The 22,176-nt window shown below is 50.7% G+C and overlaps 2 protein-coding genes across 3 annotated transcripts in view; one reads left to right on the forward strand and one right to left on the reverse strand.

The window, feature by feature from the left end:
* ACSF2 (acyl-CoA synthetase family member 2) overlaps positions 1-21,862 on the forward strand; it is a 35,318-nt gene extending 13,456 nt beyond the window's left edge. Inside the window, exons 9-16 of the mRNA XM_033076999.1 lie at positions 168-259; positions 1,309-1,385; positions 19,229-19,336; positions 19,444-19,595; positions 20,044-20,185; positions 21,225-21,335; positions 21,494-21,562; positions 21,654-21,862. Of these exons, the coding sequence (XP_032932890.1) occupies positions 168-259; positions 1,309-1,385; positions 19,229-19,336; positions 19,444-19,595; positions 20,044-20,185; positions 21,225-21,335; positions 21,494-21,562; positions 21,654-21,704 (802 nt within the window). The 3' untranslated portion in view covers positions 21,705-21,862. The remainder of the gene's footprint in view (positions 1-167; positions 260-1,308; positions 1,386-19,228; positions 19,337-19,443; positions 19,596-20,043; positions 20,186-21,224; positions 21,336-21,493; positions 21,563-21,653) is intronic.
* Positions 3,278-10,496, reverse strand: CHAD (chondroadherin). 2 transcript variants are annotated; one of them, XM_033077001.1, is made up of 4 exons: positions 9,635-10,496; positions 5,927-6,090; positions 5,657-5,802; positions 3,278-3,524 (listed from the first exon to the last, which is right to left on the reverse strand). In XM_033077001.1, the coding sequence occupies exons 1-3, from the start codon at positions 10,412-10,414 to the stop codon at positions 5,661-5,663; spliced, it is 1,086 nt and encodes a 361-aa protein (XP_032932892.1). In that variant the 5' UTR covers positions 10,415-10,496; the 3' UTR covers positions 3,278-3,524; positions 5,657-5,660. The 2 variants fall into 2 exon arrangements, with proteins under 2 accessions (XP_032932892.1, XP_032932891.1); XM_033077000.1 differs by having other exon boundaries at positions 3,278-3,529.
* Positions 21,863-22,176: the final 314 nt, after the last annotated feature.

Genomic DNA, 22,176 nt, shown 5'->3' on the forward strand with positions numbered 1-22,176 from the left:
ATGCAGATGTATGTGTGTGTGTGCTGATGAGCAGCTCCTCTGCTGAGCTGCCTCTGTGCTGCTGCTCTGCAGCCCCACACGGGACAGATCTCAGGGATGTGCTGAGCTGGGGCTGCTCCAGCTTCCACCTCTGCAGCTCTGCCTTTTTTTTCCCCTTCTTCCTCAAGGTGCTCCTTGCTCCTTGGCACACCCACCATGTACATAGACATGCTCTCCCAACCGGACTTTGACTCCTATGACCTGTCAAGTCTCCGGGGAGGTAAGTCCCAGAACTCAAATGGAAAAGTCCTGAGAACCAGGATATTCCTGGTTCCCTGCTGGCAGGCTGTGTTTAGTTTTGTGAGCAAACATCTCTTCTGGTGGGAAGAATTTAGTTGCATGAGCTTTGTGTTTCCTCTGTTAATTTGATGCTGCATTTCCTTTCCTTGGGGAATCCTTCCATTATTACATATTTTAGGACTGCTTCATCTGAAGGCAGTGTAGGGAAGGACCTTTTTATTTTAGCTGCAAGGGGAGGTGTCAGGAATAGCCTGATTTTCCTCAACTCTTGTCTCTCCAGCCACCACCGTGTGGCAGCAGATGCTTTCTGTGTCTTTCTAGTGCAGTCCCAAAGCAGAGCCAAGCTCAGATTTCTTTCTCAGACCTGAAGTTTCCTGGCTGTTTCATTCATCTCCGTGCTGGAGGGTGTGATACTTGTGCTGGAGCCTCCTCTCCTGTCACAGCCCACCTTGGAAATAGCTGGGCACACCAGCAGCCCTTTTGAGGCAATAACAGTGGGGAGAGAAAGTGGTGCTGGAGCATAAGGAAATATTTTAGCAGGTTACCTAATCATCTCTGCTATGTGCAAAATGATCCTGCTCATCCTGCTCCCCACCAAAGCCCATTTATTACCCTGCTCTTTTGCTCTGTCATCCTAGGTTGGAACAGGTGGCAGTGGGATCTACCCTCTCCCTAAAGGGCTCCTCTATGCAAAGCAAGAGGAAAGGTTTTTGGTTTTATGGGGATGATCAATGAGAGTGTTTGTCCCACTATAAAACTGTGCCTCTCTCTACTCAGAATCATTCCATTTTTGGAGAACTGTAGGTTGGATTGGGTTTGTGTTACAGAGTTTATTTTCCTGTTGAGAAAGGCAAATTGGCCTTGCTGCAGCCTTTGCTTCTAGAACAACTGTTTAAAAAAAAGTTTAGGAAGTGTTTTGACAGGACCCAGTGTATCCCAGAGCATTAAATCTGGGAGTGCAGAGCTATTTGAGGGACCCCTCCTGAGAATAAATAGCTGGTTTCCAAGGTATTTTTCTCTTTTTTCCAGGAGTTATTGGAGGTTCTCCTGCTCCCCCTGAAGTCATGAGGGCAATTATGACCAAGATGCACATGCCAGAGCTTGTGGTGAGTGGTGGTTGCTGTGACCAGAGCTGCAAGGGGTGATTGTCACAGTGAGACAGCGAGTTTGGGACCTCTGGACCTCAGTGGTACCTGGTGGTCCTGGAGCTGCTGGGATCAGGCTGAAGAGGGAAAGCTCAGAGGGAAAGCTCAGAAATGGGGGTTCTGCCTGGTTGCTGCTGAGGTTTCTGGGGAGAAAGCTTCTGAAGAAGACAAGGCATCACACTCAGTGTCATGAGTGAAATTCTGCTGCTCATTTCGGAACTTTCACTGACATTCAGTTGTACACACTGCTGGTGTTATGATGGCAGAGGCAGTGCTGGTTCATGGTGTGGGTGGATGCTTGTATTCCCCTTGCTGTGGAGCTGTAGAGTTTCTTTCCCCATCCTGGATTTCCTGTGAAACCTCATTGTGTGTTTTTTATCGTGTCTGAGTCAGGCTGTGGGGATGGTGCCCTCCACTTGTGCAGCACCAAATGCTGCATTGCCAGCAGGGCAGTGTGTGCTGGGCCCGTGTCCTGCTGCTCCACCCTGGGCAGCGTGCTCCTGTGGGGGACAGGCCACCAGCAAGGGGCTCAGTGGCCCTCTAGGTGCCACCTTTCCTAGACCTGTCCTGCATCTGCAGGGGAATGGCTGAGCCAGAAAAGGACTGTTTGGTTTTATCCTAAAGGAAATTAATTTGGTACCATGCTGCTTCCCAAGGCTGAGGAAGCAGGCACAGTGATGGATAAAATGTGGGTCTGGGAATCAGATTAGGCTGTTGTTTTTGGCACACCCTGACTGCATCAGCACCAGGGTTTTACAGGGACAACTCTGTGCTCTGCCACAGACTAGGGGAACCCAGGGCATCTGTCCTGAAGCTGTCTTGGATGCAGCCAGGTTTTTTTCCCAGATACGATGCTCTTAATGCTGAGCTGAAAACACCAGGGACAGCCTTGGTGCTGCTGCTTGAACTCTTGTCTGGTGACAGCTACCTATTTTTATAGTAAGCTTGAGTTTGGCCTCACAAAATATTTTCAAGCATTACTGTGAGTGTTCAGGACTCATTAGGTGTCACATGTTCCTGTTTTGTAGCAGGAGAAATAATAAAACCCTCCCAAACAGTTGTGCTGCCCATGGGATAAAGAGGATTAAATCTATATTTGTGCCACTGGTCTCATGTTACTCCTGATCCCTCCAGCCCTCAGACAGACACACACAGACTTGTTGGTTTCATCTTTGCAGCAAGAGCTTTATACAGAAGATGTACATAAGAAAATATACAATTCAATTTCTATATAGGAGGCAGAGGAGTTTTCACCCTCTTAAAGGTCATTTACACTGTTACAGAGGAATAAATAGACATATATTTATATAACTCCTTAGGATTAAAAAACATAGTTGAATTGCAACTGTGGCATTGTAATGGCTGTGACAATAAACCACAGTCATCCTGGTGTGCTGCTAGATCCTCTGGGGTAGGGGTGGCAAGGAGAGGAGGGGTGCTTGAGCCACCTTCCCCTCTTGGACATCTTGGTGACCCCACAGAGGGGGAGGGAATCCAGGCTTCAGATGGCTCCAGTTCTGGAGGATCCCAGTACTGCCTCCCTTAAAGGATTTCTGGCCAGTTTGGGAGATTGCTGCCTCAGGGCCACCAGCTCTTGGTCACTGCTGCACCTGTCCCCTGAGCCCTGGCCTGCAGGGATCCCCTCTGTGGGAAGGCAGGGGAGTCTCTGTGTGGCTTGAGGCCAATTTTCCTTATCAAGCAGCTGGGGGAGGGATGCTCCTGCCTTCCCCTTTGCTCCCTCTCCTCTGGAGTGGGAGAGACAGCGCCCAGCTGGTTGATCAGGGATGTGGGTTATGTTTCTTCTGGTAAAGATGAATTGTTCTACTGGCAGGATCTAGCTTGGTTTGTCTTAGTATGGTCATGCATAGTTTAGTTTTTAAAAACGCCTCTTTTGAAATACATAGATGTTGGAAAAGAGTGAGAAGGTGGATTCCATCCTTGTGATCAGCAGAGAAGCAGGGATTGGAGGAGGCTGCAGGTGTTCAGATAGATCAGAAGTGTTTCCTGACAGGCAGGAGAAGCTCAAGGAAGGACTCAGAAGTCAGTAGTTTTCTGATGGTTGAAGTGACCAGTCACCAGGACGGGCCATGCTGGAGCCTTCTAGCCTTGAAAAAGAGAGAAGGGCACATCTTTAAGGGGATTTTTCTAGCAGAGCAGTTAACTTGTAACATCTGTAGATTTTTAATCAGTGAATGAAGCCCATACTCAAACATGGAGTGAAGGAGCTGTTACAGCTTCCCAGAGCAGAGGAAATGGGTTAGTCCTGTCTCTGAGCTACTCTGCCAACTCTCTGTGACTCCTGAGGATCTTACCCAAAGTGCTGATGGTCAGGGAGCACTTTCTTGGCAAGGGAAGGAAACCCAGAGTGACATTTTCAAGAGTAGTGGACAATTCTGATGCCTTAGTTCTGAAAATCCAGGACAGGTGTAGTTTTAGAAACTACAGAAACTACAGCTTTTCACCTTGAATGCAGTCAGTGACCCAAGTGAGTCCCCATCCCTGAAATACAGACCCCTGCATCTGACACCTGCCTGGCTCTCAAGAGGTGCCTGATGAAGTCAGAGGTACTCCCATGAAATTCATGCTCAGCACACTGCAGTGGATTTGTGTAGCTGCATTTTGGCACTGACACCTGAAGGCACTGAGCTTTGTCTTCGGCAAGGCTGGAATAAATAGTTTCCTATTTCATTAGCACTTGTAAACCTGTTTGAGGGAGCTGGACATTAAGTGCTGTAGAAAAAAACAGGTATTATTGTCATGTTGTTCTCACTCTCACCATGGAGGAGTGAGCTGGGATTGAGTTCAGTCAGGGAAAGAAGATTAAGAAGGGTCAGACCTGTAAATAAACTATGTTTAAGTACTGTGGTTTAGAACACTGAAATTTTTCCATGCTTAGAGCAGAACTTTTCCTGCCCTGTATGGAATGACTGGTATTTCCATCTCTAATCCATAAAACCCTCTGGCACTATAAGAGAAATAACCACTTTAGAAAGGCACAGAGCAGCTGGCATTTTGGTCAGAAATTTCCTTTCTCCATCCTGTTGTGCATATCCTTAGTGAGATGGGGATCCAATGGCCACAACAAGGCACAGTGACCACCTCTGTTCATCACTGCACTTTCCTTAACAAATGAGCACAGGTCCCTTTTCCCAAGAGTTTACAAACTTGCAGGCTCGTCCAAAGCCCTCTGGAATCTGTACAAACTTCAGGCCTATTTCTGGGATGGGAAAAAGTAAAATGCTTGGGGTGGAGTGATGACAGTTTTAGCTTTTTTGCTCCTCTGCAGGCTGAACTTAATAGCCCTGGTAGTTTCCAGCTGTGGAAGGTGTCTGTGTGATCTGTTTTCACCGTTGGTGTTTGTCTTGGTAGCTGTCAGGAAAAGCTCAGTGCTGGAAGGGAAGGCAGCTTCATCTGAATCCCTCCTGGCCCAGGACACCTTACCCAAAGAATATTTGCTGTCTTGAACCTCCCTTCTCTGGGATACTCATTTGAAGGCAACAGCCATTGTTTTTAAATACCTGACTGTCCTGGAAGGAATTGTAGCTGCAGAAAGGGAAGTGCTGGATCAAGAGCTGCTCCTTTTGGAAGGTATCTGCTTTCCTATGGGCTGGGCAGTCTGGGGTAAGACTTCCCAGAAATTCCCTGCCCTGGATTTCACACCAGACCTGGAGGACCTTTGGAGGGCAAAGGGCTGAGCATCTTCAGTGGTTAGAAAAGTAAAGCTTGTGTGGTCCCACCTCGGGGTAAGAGTTGGCTAAATCCACCCTTATTTTGATATATGTGTTCATTCCCTTTGCATAACAATTACACCTTGGCTTGATATGGGGTTTTGGTGTTGGGACAGGGTGCATGTCACCATAGTGCCTGAAGCATGATTGAGGCTTAAACCCTGTTACAGTGTAGGGCTTTTGGGTTTTTCCCTGATGTACAGAGATGAAATTTTGGTTGTGTTGCAATAGAAGCTCTGAAGGTTTCAAAGCTATTCTCTGTGTATTTTCAGGATGCTGATTTCTCTATTTTATATTTACTTGTTTTGGCCCAGGCCTGTCTTTAGCCCTGTGTTTGTCCCACAGAGGTGACCCCACCCCTGATGCCACAGGAGCTCCTCAGCTCTGGGAGCTCACAGAGCCAGCACACACCTGTGGGTGGATGGATCAGCTGCTCTAAGCCAAACCCTGGTGGCATTTAGGACTGATGCCACAAAAGCTGTGCCTGAATGAGAACCATCTTACCTGTTTAATGGCGGCTCCCCTTCCTGGACCTCTTGGTGGGCAGCCTGCAGGAGCGCAGGGCCGGGCTGTCCCTGATGGGCTGGCCCCGCTGCTGGGCTGGCGTGGAGCACGTGTCCTCAGCACGGGTACGGTTGCCTTTCAGCCACCTGTGACACAGGGAGGAACAGAGGAGCTTAAAAAGGGGCAAAACCCACAAAAATCAGAGGGCAGGGTGGGGAGGGAGTGCGGCAGCAGCGTCCTGGCACAGCTTGGGGAGGGGCAGTGCCGTACTTGTGCAGAGGTGCCAGCTGGCAGTTGCAGTGCCAGGGGTTTCTGGAGATGGTCAGCGTCTCCATTTTGTCGAAAGGGAAGTTTCTGGGCAGCTGGGTGAGGCGGTTGTTGTCCAGGTGGGCGGTTTTCAGCACGGTCACACCAGCGAACGCGTTGTCTGCAAACTGAAGCACAAAGGTTTCTGGTGAGGAATTTGGGGAATGGGGACTCCAAACCTGTCCAGACTTTGAGTGTCATAAGAACAAGGCACTGGGATACATTGCCTGGAGAAATTGTGAATGTGCCACCCCTGGAAGTGTTCAAGGGCAGCTTGGACAGGGCTGGAGCAGCCTGGTGCCCATGTCAGGGGTTTTGGAAAGGGATGATTTTAATGCCCCTCCCAACCCAGGCCATTGTGTCATTCTATGAAGCACAAAGAGAGCAGGAGAAGGAGGTGTGAGCAGGGGGCTGGCTTGCTGGAAGCTCTGTGCAGCTGGTGGGCTCATGGGTGATGGAGTCTCCTACAAGGAGAGCTGCACCCCAAATCCACGTGGGATTGTCTTTGTGGCCACAGCCCTAAATAAATTACAGTCTGGCAACTCTTTTTATTTTTGAGCCATACTTCTCCCTTCTAAATGAAGATATTTTCTGGTATAATCCTTTCTAGGGCTGGAAACCCTCCCAAGCCTGTTGCCTTGCCTGTCCTGGAGCAACTGAAGGAGGAGTTTGTGGCCTCTGAAGGGGCTGTAGACTTTGGCAGTGCCTGGGGGCTCTGAGTGGAAAGTTACACTTGGCATCTGAGCAATGTAGAAATACAGGCAGGTTTCCAGCACTTCAGCCTCCTCCATTTTTTCTCATTTCCAGCAGTTTTGGTTTTTTTTTTTTTTTTTTTTTTTTTTTTTTTTTTAAGGGATGCTGTAAAATTTGTGTTTTCTTGGTTGACAGGGAGGCTTTAAGGTAGAACCTCCCTTAAGAAAGCTGCCAGAAGGCAAGAGGGGCTACAGACCTGACTCTGCAGCTCTCTCTTCTCTTCCCTCAGCCCTCATCCCTCATCCCTGACATTTTTCAGCTCAAGCTGGAAAGTTGTTGAAATCAAACCCCTCAACAGAAACTTCCATGGCAGTGATGGGTTAGAGAGGGGCTGCCTGACAGAGCACAGAGCTCTTCTTGCCCATCACAAACCATTTCTCCCTGCTCTCAAAGCAGGAGAAAAGCTTTTCCTGAAGGCTGGAGAGGACACTCACTTGGTCTTCCCAAAGCCTCCCAGCCCCAGGAGCTGTGCTCCCATTTCTGAAAAGAGCCTTGCACTTCTCCTGGACCATCAGGGCATGTTCATGCTCTCTAAGCTGAAAAGCTTGACAGAGGCACTATTTTAAGCCGTGAACTTTTGTCATCTTCCAAATTAAGCGTTGCTGGATGGGATTAGAGCTTAGCTAGGAGACTCCCAGATCCCTGTAGCTGTTGGACAGTCAGCATTGCTGGCCTTCTCCTTCCAAAACGAGCTGACCTCAGGAGGCTGGACTGTGCTGATAGCAGGGCTGCTCTGAGGGATGCTGGCACGCCGTGCAGAGGGAGGGAGCTTGGACAGTGGTGTTACTGTCTCAGCTGCTCATTCCTCTCCCAGCCCCATGAGAAGAGTCCACATCTGCTGCTAACAGCTGCTGAGCCGCCTGCCAGAGCGTGTCTTTGGGAAGAACAGGGTGATTTTTATCCCTTATTTAGATGGAGGGTTGCTGCTGTTGAGTTATTTCACACTGAATATGCAGACAGGGGTCTCATGTTGGGGTACAAGGAGGGTCCTGGTCCTGTGATGCTGGGGGGGAATGAGAGCTCTGTGCTGGAGCCTGAGAGCTGCCCTTCCTTTTGCTCAAATATAATTTAGGCTGGGGTAGAATTGCATGGGTTTGCACTTGATCAGCTCAAAAATCTTGCAGCCATGCAGGGAGAGCTAAGGACAGCATGTGTGTGAAGGAGAAAGGGCTGCAGGAAAGGTGCTGGCAGCACTTAGAGCATTTGATGGTGATTTCCTGGATCATGCAGCCTCTGTGAGTAGATGTCTCTTAGCAGTGCAAAGTTCACACGTGGGCTGGATGAGGCCTTTGAGGATTTGAAGGGAAAATGCTGAGCTGGAAGCTTTGTATCTGGAAGCCCTAAAGCTGCAGAAGCCACCCCTCTTAGTGCTGATCCCATCAGCTGATGTCCTGTTGGGCTGCTGGGGAGGAAAGGAGGCACTGGCTGCACAAGAGCCTTTTAAGTTCCTGTCCACAGCTGGTCATTGTTAAAAAAATAAGTCCTTTTTGCTAGCTAGAATTGTTAACCATTGTTTCTTGGCCAAACCAAGGATGCTTGTTTCCCTGGAACACCCCAGAGTCTTTTTTTTTCAACATGTAACCTGGGGCTTTGATATCTCTAGCTGGTACAACATTATGCTGCAATATTTGACTGAAAGTGCCTTAGAATTGCTGCTGTCACAGCATGTCTAAGGTCTTGCTGGTAAGGTCAATAGATCCTTTTCAGGTGTTAAGTTTGCTCAGTCCCATTCTGGAGAGGTTAATGCTCAGATTGGACAAGGACTTAAATACTTAAATACTGAAGTATTACTGAACTGGTTTAGTTCATGTTCTGCACCTGGACAAGCTGTAATTCCAGTTTTTGAGGTTTTTGGGGTGCTATATCCTTTTGATGCGTTTCTTGTAGCTTTCATGGGATCTGCTTATCCCTGTGAGACTGGGAAAAATTCTCCATTTCATCACATCTTCCTGCATGTGGTGGGTGGCTTTGCCATGCAGTCCCAGCCTGCCTCACCTGGATGCTCTTTGGGCTTCCTGGCAAAGCATCATCCCAGGGGGAACTGTTTGGTTCTGCCTGCAGCACCCTCCCCTTCCAGCCATGGGAGTTCACCCAGGACTGCATCAGGATGCTGTGCTGGGTTCTGCTGCACTGCCTGGCTTTTCAAAGGTCCTAACACAAGTGGTTCCCTGAGTGGGATGCTCCTGCCTGTGGATCTGCTTTCTCACAGAAAAAGGAGGGGGTTGTTTTGCCCTTCAGGATACCTGAATGTCTCTCCTCCCCTGCAGTGGGAACAGGGCTCCTTTGTGAGATGCTGCGAGAGTTCCTTCTGAGAGAGCATCAATAAACAAACCTTTCTTTGTAACGTGTCGGGTTGGGAGGCAGCAGGGAGGTGAAGGTCTGCACCCCTACCTGTCTGCAAGGCAGGCCTAAGAAACCAGGACTATTCACAGCCCCTCCACACTCTCCCTCTCCCAACCTAGGGCAGGTACCTGGGCTGAGCAAAGGAGGCAGAGCAGTTCAGCTCTGCAAGGTGGAAGTGCCCTCCACTACAAGGGACATGCTCACCTCTCATCCCTCACCTTGTTTCTGGGAGTATGGAAGGTTCATAATTGTCCTGGAGTATCCCAGATACCTTTCTCAGTGTCCAGTGTCACCTCCAGCTTGGGAGGGAATGCCTTGCATCCATCCAGAGGGCTTAATCAGTTCCAGATAATTTGGTTTTGCATAAATAACTCAACAGAGGGGTGGGGTGTGCTCTCATCCCTGGCTTGAGCCACGTCAGGGTGTTGTCAGTGCCTTGCTGCCTGCAGAGCCTGCAGACCTGCATCTCCCCTCTCCTCTGCAAGGGAGGGATGGCAAACCAAGGGCTTTGCAAAGGGGAAGAAAATCAAGCCCCATGTTTCTGATCTGGAGCAAGTGGAAGGAGAAAGGACTCACCTTCTTCAGTTTCATGTTGTCCAGGTGGAGTGTCTGCAGGTACCGCCCGAAGGACTGGAAGGCGTTGTCAGGGATGACCTCGATCGGGTTATGAGAGAGCTTCAGTTCCTCCAGCACTCTCAGCTTACTCATTGCATTCACAGGGTAGCTGCTCAGCTGGTTCTTGTCCAGGTGCAGGACAGCAAGGTTCTCTACATCCTCCATGGCCCCAGGTTGGAGGCTGGTGAGGGAGTTGTCAGACAGGAAGAGCCAGCGCAGATCTTTAGCCCCACTGAAGACCCCTGGCTTCAGCTCCCGGATTTTATTGCTGCCCAAGTGCAGGATGAAGAGGTTGACAAGAGGGGAGAGGAGCCCTTTGGATAGGTCTGGGATCTTGTTCTTGTCCAGGTACAGGTAGGTGAGATCAGAGAGATCGTTGAAGGCTCCTGGCTTTATGACACTGATCTGGTTGTCGGTGAGATAGAGGTAGACCAGGCTCTTGAGCCCCCGGAAGGCTCCTGTGGAGATCTCCTTGATGCGGGAGCTCTGCAGGTGCAGGGACACCAGCTTCTTCATGTCACGGAAGCCGTTGGGGGGCAGGACGGGGAAGTTGTTCCTCTGCAGGTTGAGGAGCCGTGTCTGCTCGGGCACCTTGGGGATCTTCTTCAGCCCCGCGTTGTCGCAGATGACGTGCTGCAGGTCTCCGCCGTGGCAGTGGCAGCTGGGGGGACATGCCTGCATGGTGGGGACGAGGCATGCCAGCAGGCTGAAGACACTGAGGAGGAAGCCTGACCCATTCATGGTCAGATCTGGAATTAAGTGTGGTGGGAAGAGAAGCGGGAGGAGGAGAGTGATGGGTGGGAGAGAGAGAGAGAGAGTAGCCGGGTTTGCAGCATACTGAACACAGCCCTATTTATAATGTTATTAAAAAGCAAAATCCCTTCCCACAAACCACAGGCAGCAGCCAGTTGGAAACAACTGGCTTTGGGAACTCACTGTGAGCTTAACCCCTTGGCACCAGGCAGAGGAGAGTCCACGGCCCTGCCTGGCCCTGCTGCTGAGCGATGTGCAGAGGTGGTTTTCACCTCTGGAGGAAAATGGGAGGCAAATACTCAGGAGGAACCAATGCAGACCTGCTCTGTGGAGAACCCCCTGAGCAGGGCCCAGAATCATCTGCAGGAGGGAAAGGGGCCTATTTTGGTTGAACAGTATAGCAGGGAGCCCTGCTGAGCTCCACAGCCACCTCCTGCTGGAGCTGCCAGCAGGCTCTGGGGTTTTCTGTAGCTTCAGGTGGTTTGGGGAGAAGCAGCTGGTCTGTCCTCAGAGAGGAAGGGTCCTGGTGGGGGGTGAGGTGCCTTTTTTCACTGATTGAAGAAGAGTTTGCCTAAACAGGGACTAGAGAAGGTGGGAGTGCCACGGGGTCATGCCAAAAGTGCTGCAGTTGTTCTTGCAATGCAGAATTTTGGTTGAACACTTCCAGATCTAGGCTGCATTGAAGATCTGGCCAAGAAAGGGAGTGCAAAGAGAGTCTTAATTTCTACTGTCTTTTCTTATGAACGGTTGAGGATAATATGGGACACCTGGTGCCTTCCAGCAAGGGATGGGGCAGCATCAGAGCCTGCAGGGAAGTGGTGGGACACAGGCTGGTGGGTGTGAAATGCCAGGCAGTGGTGTAGAGGTAGGTGGCAATGCCTGTGGCTCTCGAGACACAGCTGGGAAAAGGGAAAAGGGATTGTTAAAGAGATGGAGAGGTAGCAAAGCAAAAAAAATCACTGCTGGATCTGGGAGTGGCATCTGCCTTGGCTCCTGTCTTAGGGTAACAGTGGCAAAGGTGCATTAACAGGAGATGTCCCCTGCTCTCCCAATAAAGGAGGCTAAAGCAAAGCAGTTAAAAGCCCCAGCGCCTGCTTCTGTGAGTGTGAAGAGAGTGATCCAGGGGTTGTGGGCTGGGGTTTGGAACTGGAACATTTTGAACTGATTTCCAGCCAGTTCCTGGCTGCAGCAAACAGCTGAGACGCGAGCACATAACTGCGAGCTTGTTGAGATTGCTGCTCCTGAGGCTGCTGCAGAGCCCCAGCGGAGCCTGTGCAGGGGCGAGACGGGCTCAAGAAAGGGAGGAAATCCAAGGGCTGACTTAGGACACAGACTGGCTTATTCACGGAGATTTCTGGCTTTTTCCATTGTTGCAGGAGGAATCAGCAGGCGCCACGGAGCGCTCCGGACCGCGTTATGCAAGCGGGCTGGCAGCCCTGCCCTGGTCAGCAGCTGTCAGCCCGAGCAGTGTGTGCACTGCAGGACTCAGCTGGGGCACAAAGCAGCCTTCTGGGGGGCACTGTGGGGCTGGTGAGCTTGTGGCTGAGCAGTGATGTAATGTGGGACCTTGGTGCACTCCAGGCCGTGTCAGCTTTCAGTGTTTGTCCCAGGTGTGATGCCCTGACGTAGAGCAGCTCAGCTCAGCTCTGGAGAGATGCTCCAGGCTCCTGCTGCAGGGACCTCCTGGTTAATATAGGATTTAAAACTCTTTGATGAAAACAATGGTATTTTGGCTCATGCCTGGTTCAGTAGGCACCACAATGGTCATGCACATGCTTTTCTCTCTGGGGAAACTCTTTGAGTGCCTTAATCAGGGCCTTTGAGACAGAGAAACAGGAGGTAGACAGAACCTTCTGTGTTTTCCTTCTTTGCCTTTTCAGTCTGCTGTTCCATGATTCTAAGAGTGCCTCTGAGTGTGCACTGCTCATAAGGCTCAGGCAAGGACCTGGGTGAATGATTGAAAAAGAAAAAAAAAAATCACCTTTAAAGTATCATCTTCTATCTACCAATTGATTTTATTTTTTCTCTCTGAGCAGGTTCAACCACTTTAATTTTCAGTGTGATCATTTGATGAACAATTCCTGCAGTTATGTTGTTCTGTGCAAGAGCAACTGGAGGGTGATATTTAAAACCCTGCTGTGATATTAAAACCCCAGCCTGTGTCTGCTGGGCACTGAATCTGAGGTCTGGTATTTGGATTTCCCATTCCCTTGCAAAACAAAAATCATCTAACAGCTTACTGCTTCTGCAGAGATTTCTGTCAGTGTGGGTCAGGTTGGAGCAAAAAGCTGGTGAGGGCCTTGCAAACCCCATCCATAAACACATCCTACCCATGTGTATTTCTGGAACAAGACCCTTTTCAAAGGTTAAACTGTTCAAACCTCCTTCTCTTTCTTCCTCTCAGGATAAAATTCCCTTTATCAGTTTGCTGGCTGACACTGCAGATCTGGGGGGACAGAGACACTCCCTGCAGGATGTGTGTGCTGTGGCTGTGGACACCAGTGAGTCCTGTAGCTTCCTTGTGGAAATGCTGGGACACAGCTGCCACGATGCTGGTGTGAGGTGGGAAGCTGCGCCCCAGCAGTCCTGAGCCTGCAGCAGAGTTTAGGTGGATGCCAGGTTATTATTGGTGGAATGGCAAGAGGGAAAAGGTGTCTACTCCTCAGCTCCATTTCTCCAGACACAAATGGTGGATAAAAGGAAGTTCTTTCCCTTAGTATTTTTGATTTCCATGCCTCGGTGAGCACATTCCTGTGGTGGGAGCTGTTTGGGCTCTGCTGCAGCTGGCACCTCTCTCCTGGCTGTTTGTGTTTTGAGCTGCTTGCTGGACGGCTCTGCTCTCCCCATGCCAGCTTTTGCAGCCCTCAACTGGCCAGCAAATGTCCAGCCATCCTCAAAAGCCTGCCTGGGTCCCACCTGTGGGTGGTTTGCAGTCTGCAGGTGACAATGGAGCAGTGTCAGTGTCCCTGTGCCGTGGTCATGGGGACCTGGTCCTGGCCAGCTCCTGCCTCACACATCCCCTGGGACCAGCACTGCAAGGACATGGCAGAAGAGGCAGGATTATCCTGCCACCCTCTCTTTCTTAATTGATTAACAGTTCTGCAAACATTCCTGGTGATTTGCAGATGCTGGGCTCCCCTCCTCTCCTTCCCAGAGGTGTTGTGGGCTAAGCAAATGCAGTTTTTGAAGCAGTATAAATATAGATTTGGGTGTTTCTTTGATGTTGCAGGTCTGAACTGGTTTGGTACGATATTGGAGACGATCTTTTCCATGTTTAATCTTAATTTTTATAAGTGTGAACAGTTCTGGCACATCAAGACAGCTCCAGAGTTAAAATAATCCATTGCTCTTTTAAGCCTGATTCTGTAGCTTTTAGGGGCTCCAGATCTGGTTTCCTGTGACCTGGAATGGAACCAGTGTAGCTGCCTTGGGGTGCAGCCCTCCTCGTTTTGGCTGAGGGTGGGAGCTCAGGCAGCTTCTGGGGCTGTCCTGGAGTGCCCCAGCTCCTGTGGAGCTGAGCCCCTGGCACTGGTGCTGGGTTGGCAGCAGGGTTGAGAAGGTGAAATTTCTGCAGTGTCCATGGATTTGTCCCCAGAGCAGAGTGCACTCCAGGCAGAGCTGGAGGAGCAGGGGTGGGGGGCAAAGGGGAGTCCCAGAACCATTTCTGGGTTCCCCTCTCTTCCAGGCAGCACTGCCCCAGCAGCAGCATGCAGGGCTCTGTGTTCACACCTGAATTGCCATTTTTATTTTAAATCTTTGAAGGGTCCCCATCACTGCAGTGTAGGGGCAGCTTGAGCTGGAGGAGGTGAAGGTGGGTCCACCTCCTCCCTTGTGATGGTTTTCTTCCACTGCAGCATGGCCTGCACTGACCTGCTGCCAGTTTGGCTCCCACTGACATCCACCCACCCTTCCCTTCTGCTGATTCCAGCAGCTGCTGGGTGAGGCTCCTGGCCTTTCCTGTGGAGCTCACCCAGCCCTTACAGCCTCTCCCAACCCTGGTGTGTCCACCCTGCAAGGCACCAGATGTTCCCCAGCATCCCAGTGCTCTGGCCAGGGCACTCCTGGTTTGCAGAGCCTCTGATCCATGCAGGACTTCTGACCTTCCCAAATGCTCCCCAGCCATTTGTCCCCTCTATTCTTAAAATGGAAAATGGGCTCCATGTGGTGACAACATCTTTGCTTGTCCTTGTCCTCCCATCCCACCCTACCTTGTTTTTGGGGAGGACCTGATGAGTAGGTGGTTTCTGTAGCTGTGGAAATGGGCTGTGAGAACATCTAAAATGCCTCATGGAAGCAGCAGGATTCTGGAGTTGCAGCCATGTGTTTGGTGGGAGCTGAGCTCTCCAAATCCATAGGGATGTTACCTTTGCCCCTAGAATTTTGCTGAGTTTCCTTCTCCAATAACTTTGAGCACCCCAAAACAGTGATTTTCTACCTTCACCCCACACTTTGTCCATTTCCTCTCACTTTTTCCTTTGGATTTCACTTTTCCCAAATGCATTGGCATCAGCACTTGGGAGGATGGAGTTAATTGCACAGCAAAGAGCATTTAGCACACTGTGGATAAACCAGTAACTGCCCCTGTCTTTGCTGGTTGCCACTGGGCAGCACTTCTGCACTGCTGGCTGGAAGGGGAAAACACTTCCAAGCCTCAAAGCTTGGAGAGAAGAGAGGCTGTTTTAACTGCAGACCACGAAGAGCAGTTTGTCCTCAGTGGGCAATAACAGGAGATTCATTCCAGTGCAGTCTCAGCCTGGGCACACTGGGTTGTCCTTTTGGTCTCCTGAGGCAAAGCCCTTGCGTGCCACAGCACAAAGAAGGTGCTTTGGGCACCTCATATTTTTGGGATCTGTTTTAAGCCCCATCCAAACTGGGACTGTCTGGCAGCTCTCTTGGTGGGGAGAGATGTCAATAGAGTAGCCTTGGAGATTTGTCCTGCAAGACCTGTTTGTTTGTGTCCTGATGTTTTTGACACAAAGATGGTACTGTTGCTGGGGAAGGAAATGAGATCTTGGTTTGACACAGGCTGGATGTGATCAGAAGTTGTTTTTTTTTGCAGCAGCAAAGTTGACCTGAAGGTTCAGGAATATTCCAATACAATTTGGTATAGCAGGATATCTGCAAGGCCAGGAGACACGTGCCCCCAGGGGACAGAAGAGTTTGGGGTGATCTTGGCAGTGAGCAGCTGAGTGAGGGAAGGGTGTTGCTCAGTTGACAATGATTTGGAGCTGGCTGTGGTGGGAAGGACTGGGGTTGACTGGTGGAGAAATCCAAGACAGACACTTGACATGGGTTTAGGGATAATTAAATCCATCCAGCATGTCACACTGAGAGGGGTTCAAAGGGCCTCTTGGACGTCCCTGAGCACATCTCTTGGGTTGCCAGTTTGCTTTCTGTTGTTCATTATGCCCTCTTTGAAGTCTGAAAATCCCTATTATTTCACAGTCAATTTGCTGCTTTTTTTCTGAGGCCAATATTGTGTCCAGCAAAGCTCAGTTTCTGTAGGCTTTAGTTTGGCAGTTCTAGCCCTGCCATCATCATCCTCCAGCGTGGCACAGGCAGAGGGTGATGATGAGGAGGATGAAGATCCTCCCTGAGCAGTGCTCAGCTCCAGGGCAGGGTGTCCTCCAAGGAACTCCTGCCCTCCTGCAGCCCTGACCTTCTGCTCCAGTCCCACCCAGTATAACCCACTTTGGGTACTGGTGGTACAAATCCCAGCCTTTTCATTACAACCTTTCAGCAGCAGCTGGATGTGGAGGGCACTGGGTGTTTTTATTGATGTTGAATGCTGGGGAACCCAAGGAGCAGAGGGCTGATGTGCCTTGTTCCAAGTTATGCAGTAAATAAGCAGCACAGTTGGGAAAAACCCAGGGTCTTCAGAGTCCCCACAGTCCCCACCAGATCAGCCTGCCTCCCAAATGTTTACTAAAGAGACTGGAGTCTGATTGTTCTTACTTTATTTTTAATTTTTAGACGCTTCCCTCTTCAGGCTGTTTTGCCTGTTCCACAGTGACCAGTATTTGAACAGCACTAGCAGGAAATGTTTGGGAAATGTGCTTTGAAAAACAGAGTTCTGCTAAGATGTTCTTTTTATTCCTGGTTTATACAGAGACTTGGGATTCACAAAGAATGAATCTCTTGTTGGTAGGAGCAAGTTAGGCAGCAGTTTGTTTTGGAGCTGTCCTTGTCATCACTGAGGGCAGGACTGGTCTGGGTGTTGGGGGATCACTTGTGGTCCTACAGTAAAAAAAGGCTTTGCAGTCAATTATATTTTGTATTCGTGTAGCTCCTCTCAAAGCCAAGTGTCCAAGCTGGAATCTTTGCCTCTGGAAAGCTTTGACACCAGATACAGCTCCAGTGGAAATTATGGAGCTGACACTGAAATTATTGGGTGAGGTTTTCTGGACTGAATTATACCAGATGACAAGGCTGAATGATGTTAAGTGTCCCTTTGGGTCATGGAGGCTAGGAATCTTCATGGATATCTCCAAGTTTAAATTGGTGTGTGGAGTTTCATGGAAGTGTTGTTTCATCTGCTGCTGACAGTGGATGTGTTGGATGGTCCACGTGTCAGACAAGGGCTGGGAAGGACAGCACTGCTGCCACAAGGGTTTGCTCCATCCCCTGCCTCCATCCCAGCTGGGGAAAACCATCCTAGGAGGGAGATAACATCTTGGAAAGATCTGGAGCAATGTCCTGGTATCTGGCTGCAGAGTGATGTGCTGGTGCAGGCAGGGGAAGGCAGTGACTGGGAAGCAGATGAGGGGCTGGAGGTTGAGACCTGTTTTGCTCTCTGGACCAGTTGGGAAGCCCATTCCTGAGGGTGTCAGGGTGTTTATGGGGACAAGCCACAGGCCAAGGCATCAATTGCTGGTGTTTGGGGTGCAGGGCACTGTGCCAGGCATCTGGAGGAGCCTGGTGAGCCACAGCACTCACAGGATCATCCTGCCAGGGAGCTGCCTGCTCCTGCATCCAATTAAACTGCTGGAGCAACCCAGAGAGGCAGCAAGGATTGACTCAGGGCTTGGCTGGGATCCTGGGGCCAGCACTGCAATTCATCCAGCAGAGTAAAACAAAAAAACAAAGGCGCTGGGATTTTTAATAAGTGTTTAAGGTCTTGGATTTGGGTCTGGTCAGTCATTTGATCCAGCCACAGGACTTGTATTAGTGGGTGGGAGAGAAATGCAGTCTGAGCATGAGAGGCTGTGGGTTTGCCCCCGGCTGGGAGGTTGTCCTTGTGTCTGGGAGCACCAGCCTATTCACAGCTGCTCCTTGGGGGCTGCCAGGCTCCAGGCAGAGCAGTTTGCACCAGATGGTCTCTGCAGCATCCTGGAGAAGTTCTCCTCCAGATTCCTGGATAAAAAGCAGGCTCCAGCTTGGATTCATGCTGACCCTGGTGCAGTCAACAAGAGCATCAGCCGATGTGACTGACTGTGCCCAACATGGGATCCTGCAGCAGCTCCGTGCAGTGGAAAGTGCCAACAGCTCCAGGGTTACTACACACTGTTGTGCACTATACCAGTGTTGTTTTCAGCTCATTCAGGATATTTTCACCCTTGTTCACATGCTTCATCACAGTCCTTTGCAAAGCCCCACATTAATTTGGGGCACAGTGCCTGCAGTTGGGTGAGCACCATGTCCAAGCTGTGACCGTGCAGGCACACCTGGGCACTTACTCTGGAGCAATCTCTGACCAGATCTGGGTGCCAGGGCAGTTTGGTGGGTCAGAGCTGCTCACCTGTCAGTCTGGAGAACTGGAGAAGAAATGAGGAAATGCTTCCCACATCAGCCCTTTCACAGCCATGCTCTCCCAGCAAAGCAGCCACAGGTGACATTACTGGGGTGACATTACTCTGAGTGGGTCAGAGACACCAGAGCAGCGCTCCAGCAGCTCCCACTGCTGAAACACAGCTCCCAAGAGCTGGGATGTAGCAACAATCCCAGAGATGGTGCTGTTGGTGCAGCTCAGAGCTGCCCAGGGCAGCTACTGCTGCCTCAGCCTGGCCACTGAGTTCAGCATAAAGCACTGGAATTTTCCTGTAAGGAGAAGTGACCTTCAGCTGAGGTGGCTCAGAGCCTGCCATCAGGATTAGCTGGGAGGGAGGGTTAGCAGCAAGAAGTGTTTGTCCCACTGTGAGGCTTTGGGTCTGCAAGGGCAGCTGTGCCAAGCGCTGAGTGACCTCGTGATGCTCTCACAAGGGTTACAGGGGCTGATGTCTGCACAAAAGGATCTGCAGCAAGCAGCCATGCTGCAGGACACTCTGTCTCTCACAGAAGTCTGCTGCTGGCTCCAGGGTTTTTCCAAAGTGATGTCCTTTGTTCCCTGAGTTGTTAGAGATGCAAGGTGAACTCAGCACCGTGGCTGCAAGGGCACCAAGGCAAAGTCAGTGTCTGGCAGAGATGGTGTGGAGTCAACAGGACAGTGCTTGGAGAAGCAAGGGCTGAAAAAGAGGATGGCAAAACCCTGGAGTCCTCCAAGAACAGCAGTTAGGGTGTCAAAAGTGCATGACACCCCAAGTGTTGTTGGGGATGGGGTCTGGAGCACTGTGAGGCAGTGAAGAAGGCCATGGCAGGCAGGTGCAGTGGTGCTTTAGCTCCTGTTTCTCCAAGACTCTGGCAGAAGTGTCCAGAGAGCCCATCCACAGCCAGGAGAGCCGGGCTTCCTGTCCCCTGAGCGGCTTGGGACAGCATCCTCCTCACACCACACTCCCACTGCAGTCATGCCCAGCTTTGCCTTTCCTGTGCCTGAAGCTGTGTGGTCCCCTTTCCCCCTGAGACACATTTCCTCTCCTGTGTTTGCAGGTCGCCTATGGGACCACAGAAAACAGCCCTGTCACCTTCATGGGGTCCCCCAGTGACAGCATCGAGCGGAGAACTGACACAGTGGGATTCATCTTTCCCCACACAGAGGTGACCATGACCTTTCCCACATGCTCCAGGTGCTCTGCTCAGCAGCAGACCTCATCCATCCTCCCTGTCTGGCACTGGTGTCTAACTGAGCCCTTCTTCTCTTCCAGGCAAAAATCGTGGATCCAGAAACAGGGCAGCCTGTGCCTCTGAACGCTCCTGGGGAGCTTCTGATCCGTGGCTACTGCGTCATGCTGGGCTACTGGGATGACCCTGCCAAGACAAGTGAAGTGATCACTGCTGAGAGGTGGTACAAGACAGGGTGAGTCTGAGAACAGCCCCACTCCTCCCAGACGGTCCCACAGGATGGCACTGGATGGGGATGCGTGGGTATGTACAGGAGTGCTCGGCTGGGGTTTCCAAAGCAGAGAAAACTGCCCCAGTTTATCCCTCTGATCTGGCTGTGACACTTCAGAGCTGCTTTCAGCACAGAGCCCTTGGTGCTGAGTGTCCCTGGAGAGGGGGATTGTCACTGGCCACTGCTGGATGGGGGGATTGTGGGGGTACAGGGCAGGAGCAGGCACTGCCTCCCCCTAAACCCTGGTGCCTGTGTGGACCCTGCCAATTTCTGTAACAGGAGCTCTTTGATCGCTTCCATGTGTTCAGGTGGCATCTCAGCCATTATCCTGTGATACCACCCTGGCTGGGTGGGAGCAGCAGCCACTCTTCCACCCAGCTGGGACAGGACCAGAAGGGTGTTGTCATTGCAGGGACATCGCGAGCCTGGACGAGCACGGCTACTGCAAAATCATAGGGCGCTGCAAGGACATGATTATTCGGGGAGGAGAGAACATCTACCCAGCAGAACTCGAGCAGTTCCTCCACACCCATCCCAAGGTTGAGGAGGTTCAGGTGAGTGGGAGGAGGTGGGGTGGGTAACAGCTGTTTTTGGGAATCCTGTACATAAAGCTTCTGGGATTGCTGCCTGGAACCTCAATGTCTTTCCCTATTTTCACCATCAAATGTAATATTGGTTAGCAAGGAGGAGGGAGAGGTTTATGGGATGGAAGGGGCAGGCAGAGCTCCCAGCATGGGGCATATGGATTGTGGCAATCCCCTTGTGTTCCAGCTGCACATCTGCAAAGTGCCTGTCATTCTTCAGGTTTTAACTGCCTGTCCACTTTCATAGCTCCCTCTGAAATTCTTACTCAGACAGCAGTTTGGAAGGACAGTTTTTACTAATAATTGCTCAGCTCTGACATCCTGGAAGACTCTTCCAACAAGTCCCTGGAGATAAGGTGTGAGACTTTGTTTCACTCCTTCACAAGACAGCAAAGATTTCCAGGACTGAGCAGCTGCTCCCCGTCTGCTGGGATTGTTCTCCAGGTTTTGTGCCAGACAAGTTTCCCCATAAATAAACTGGTTATTTAGTCAGAGTTCTGCCTATACCAGGCAAGCATCTCTCTTTGGAACAGTCCCAGTGCAGATGGGTTGCAAACCAGCCCTGTTTATGTGGTTTCTAGGGCTTTATGTCACTGCTCTGGACTCAAAAGGATCAACGTGTCTCTAGCAGTTTGAGATACTGGTTCAAGGCAGGGAATGACAGTAGGATTCTTGTGGAATAGTGGGAGCAGACTCTGGAGAGAGCCCAGGTTTGGGAAGCCCATTTCCTGGTGTCACAGGCAATGGCCCACTAAGATCTGTGGTTGTAAGGGTTTCAAATAACCCTTCAATTCAACCTCATCCCTCCCCTGCCATTCCATCCAGAGATCCCAAAGCACTCGTGGCAGCCTATCAAGTCTCCTTGTTGTTTATAAAACCTCTTGCCCCAGTTTTTTGGAAGCAGAGGGATGACAGGTCCATGTTGGTGGGGTCAGGGAACATGTGTGGGCCAGCACTCAGGCCCTGTGGGACATCCCCAAGGGTCACACTGTCCATCTGTCCCCATCAGGTGGTTGGTGTGAAGGATTCAAGGATGGGAGAAGAGATCTGTGCCTGCATCCGACTGCGGGCTGGGCAGGACTGCACCCAGGAAGAGATCAAAGCTTTCTGCAAAGGGAAGGTGGGTTCCCAGTTCTGTTTCCTTCCAGACCAGTACACCCAGTGGCTGCTGGGGACTGGTGGATGAAAGCCCATGGATTTAGAGCACTGGGGGATGCAGCCCTGACAGTGCCAGGCTGTTCCTTTCAGGTTGTGTAGCCCTGGTTTTATTCCTCCCAGATCTCACATTTCAAGATCCCACATTATGTTGTGTTTGTGAGCCAGTACCCACTCACTGTGTCAGGCAAGGTAAGAGGGGGCTGGGGCAGGGCAGGAACCCTGGCACTCTGTCCCAGCTCCTCTCTGAGCCTCTCTCCCTCCTCTCTGCCCTCTATTCCAGATTCAGAAATACAAGCTGAAGGAGCAGATGGAGAAGCACCTGCAGCTCTGAGATTGGGAAGGCAGAGCAAAGACCAGGACAAATCAGCCCCATTTCAGTCAGCTCTGAGTCTGCTTTTCACCTGTGCCTTGGACTAAGCAGTGGAGACTTCCCCTCCCTGACATCAGGCTGATGGCACTTTTAGCCAATAAAACAGAGAGCCTTTTTTTCCCTGTTGGGCTTGTTTCTTTGCCAACAGAAATACTGTGTGTGAGAAGGGATGCTTATTTCTGGATTTCTGTCCAGTTACTGAAAGACCTTATGAAGATTTAAAAATGTTGTGTGTCTCTGAGCAGCTTGGCTGCAGCCATTTCACAGGAGTTGAACAGATGCTGGTGGGTATTTTATTGATGCTCTTGAGTCCAAATGCCCTGGCCTGGCTTCCCAAGGTAGGTGATGCCTTTTCTTCTTGGATGTTTTGAGACTCCTGAGTCATGTAAGAGCGACTGAACTTGAAATGAAGGGCAGGGAGTCCAGAGAATGA

Source organism: Catharus ustulatus, chromosome 20, assembly GCF_009819885.2.
Source record: "Catharus ustulatus isolate bCatUst1 chromosome 20, bCatUst1.pri.v2, whole genome shotgun sequence".
Classification (NCBI taxonomy): Eukaryota; Metazoa; Chordata; class Aves; order Passeriformes; family Turdidae; genus Catharus; species Catharus ustulatus.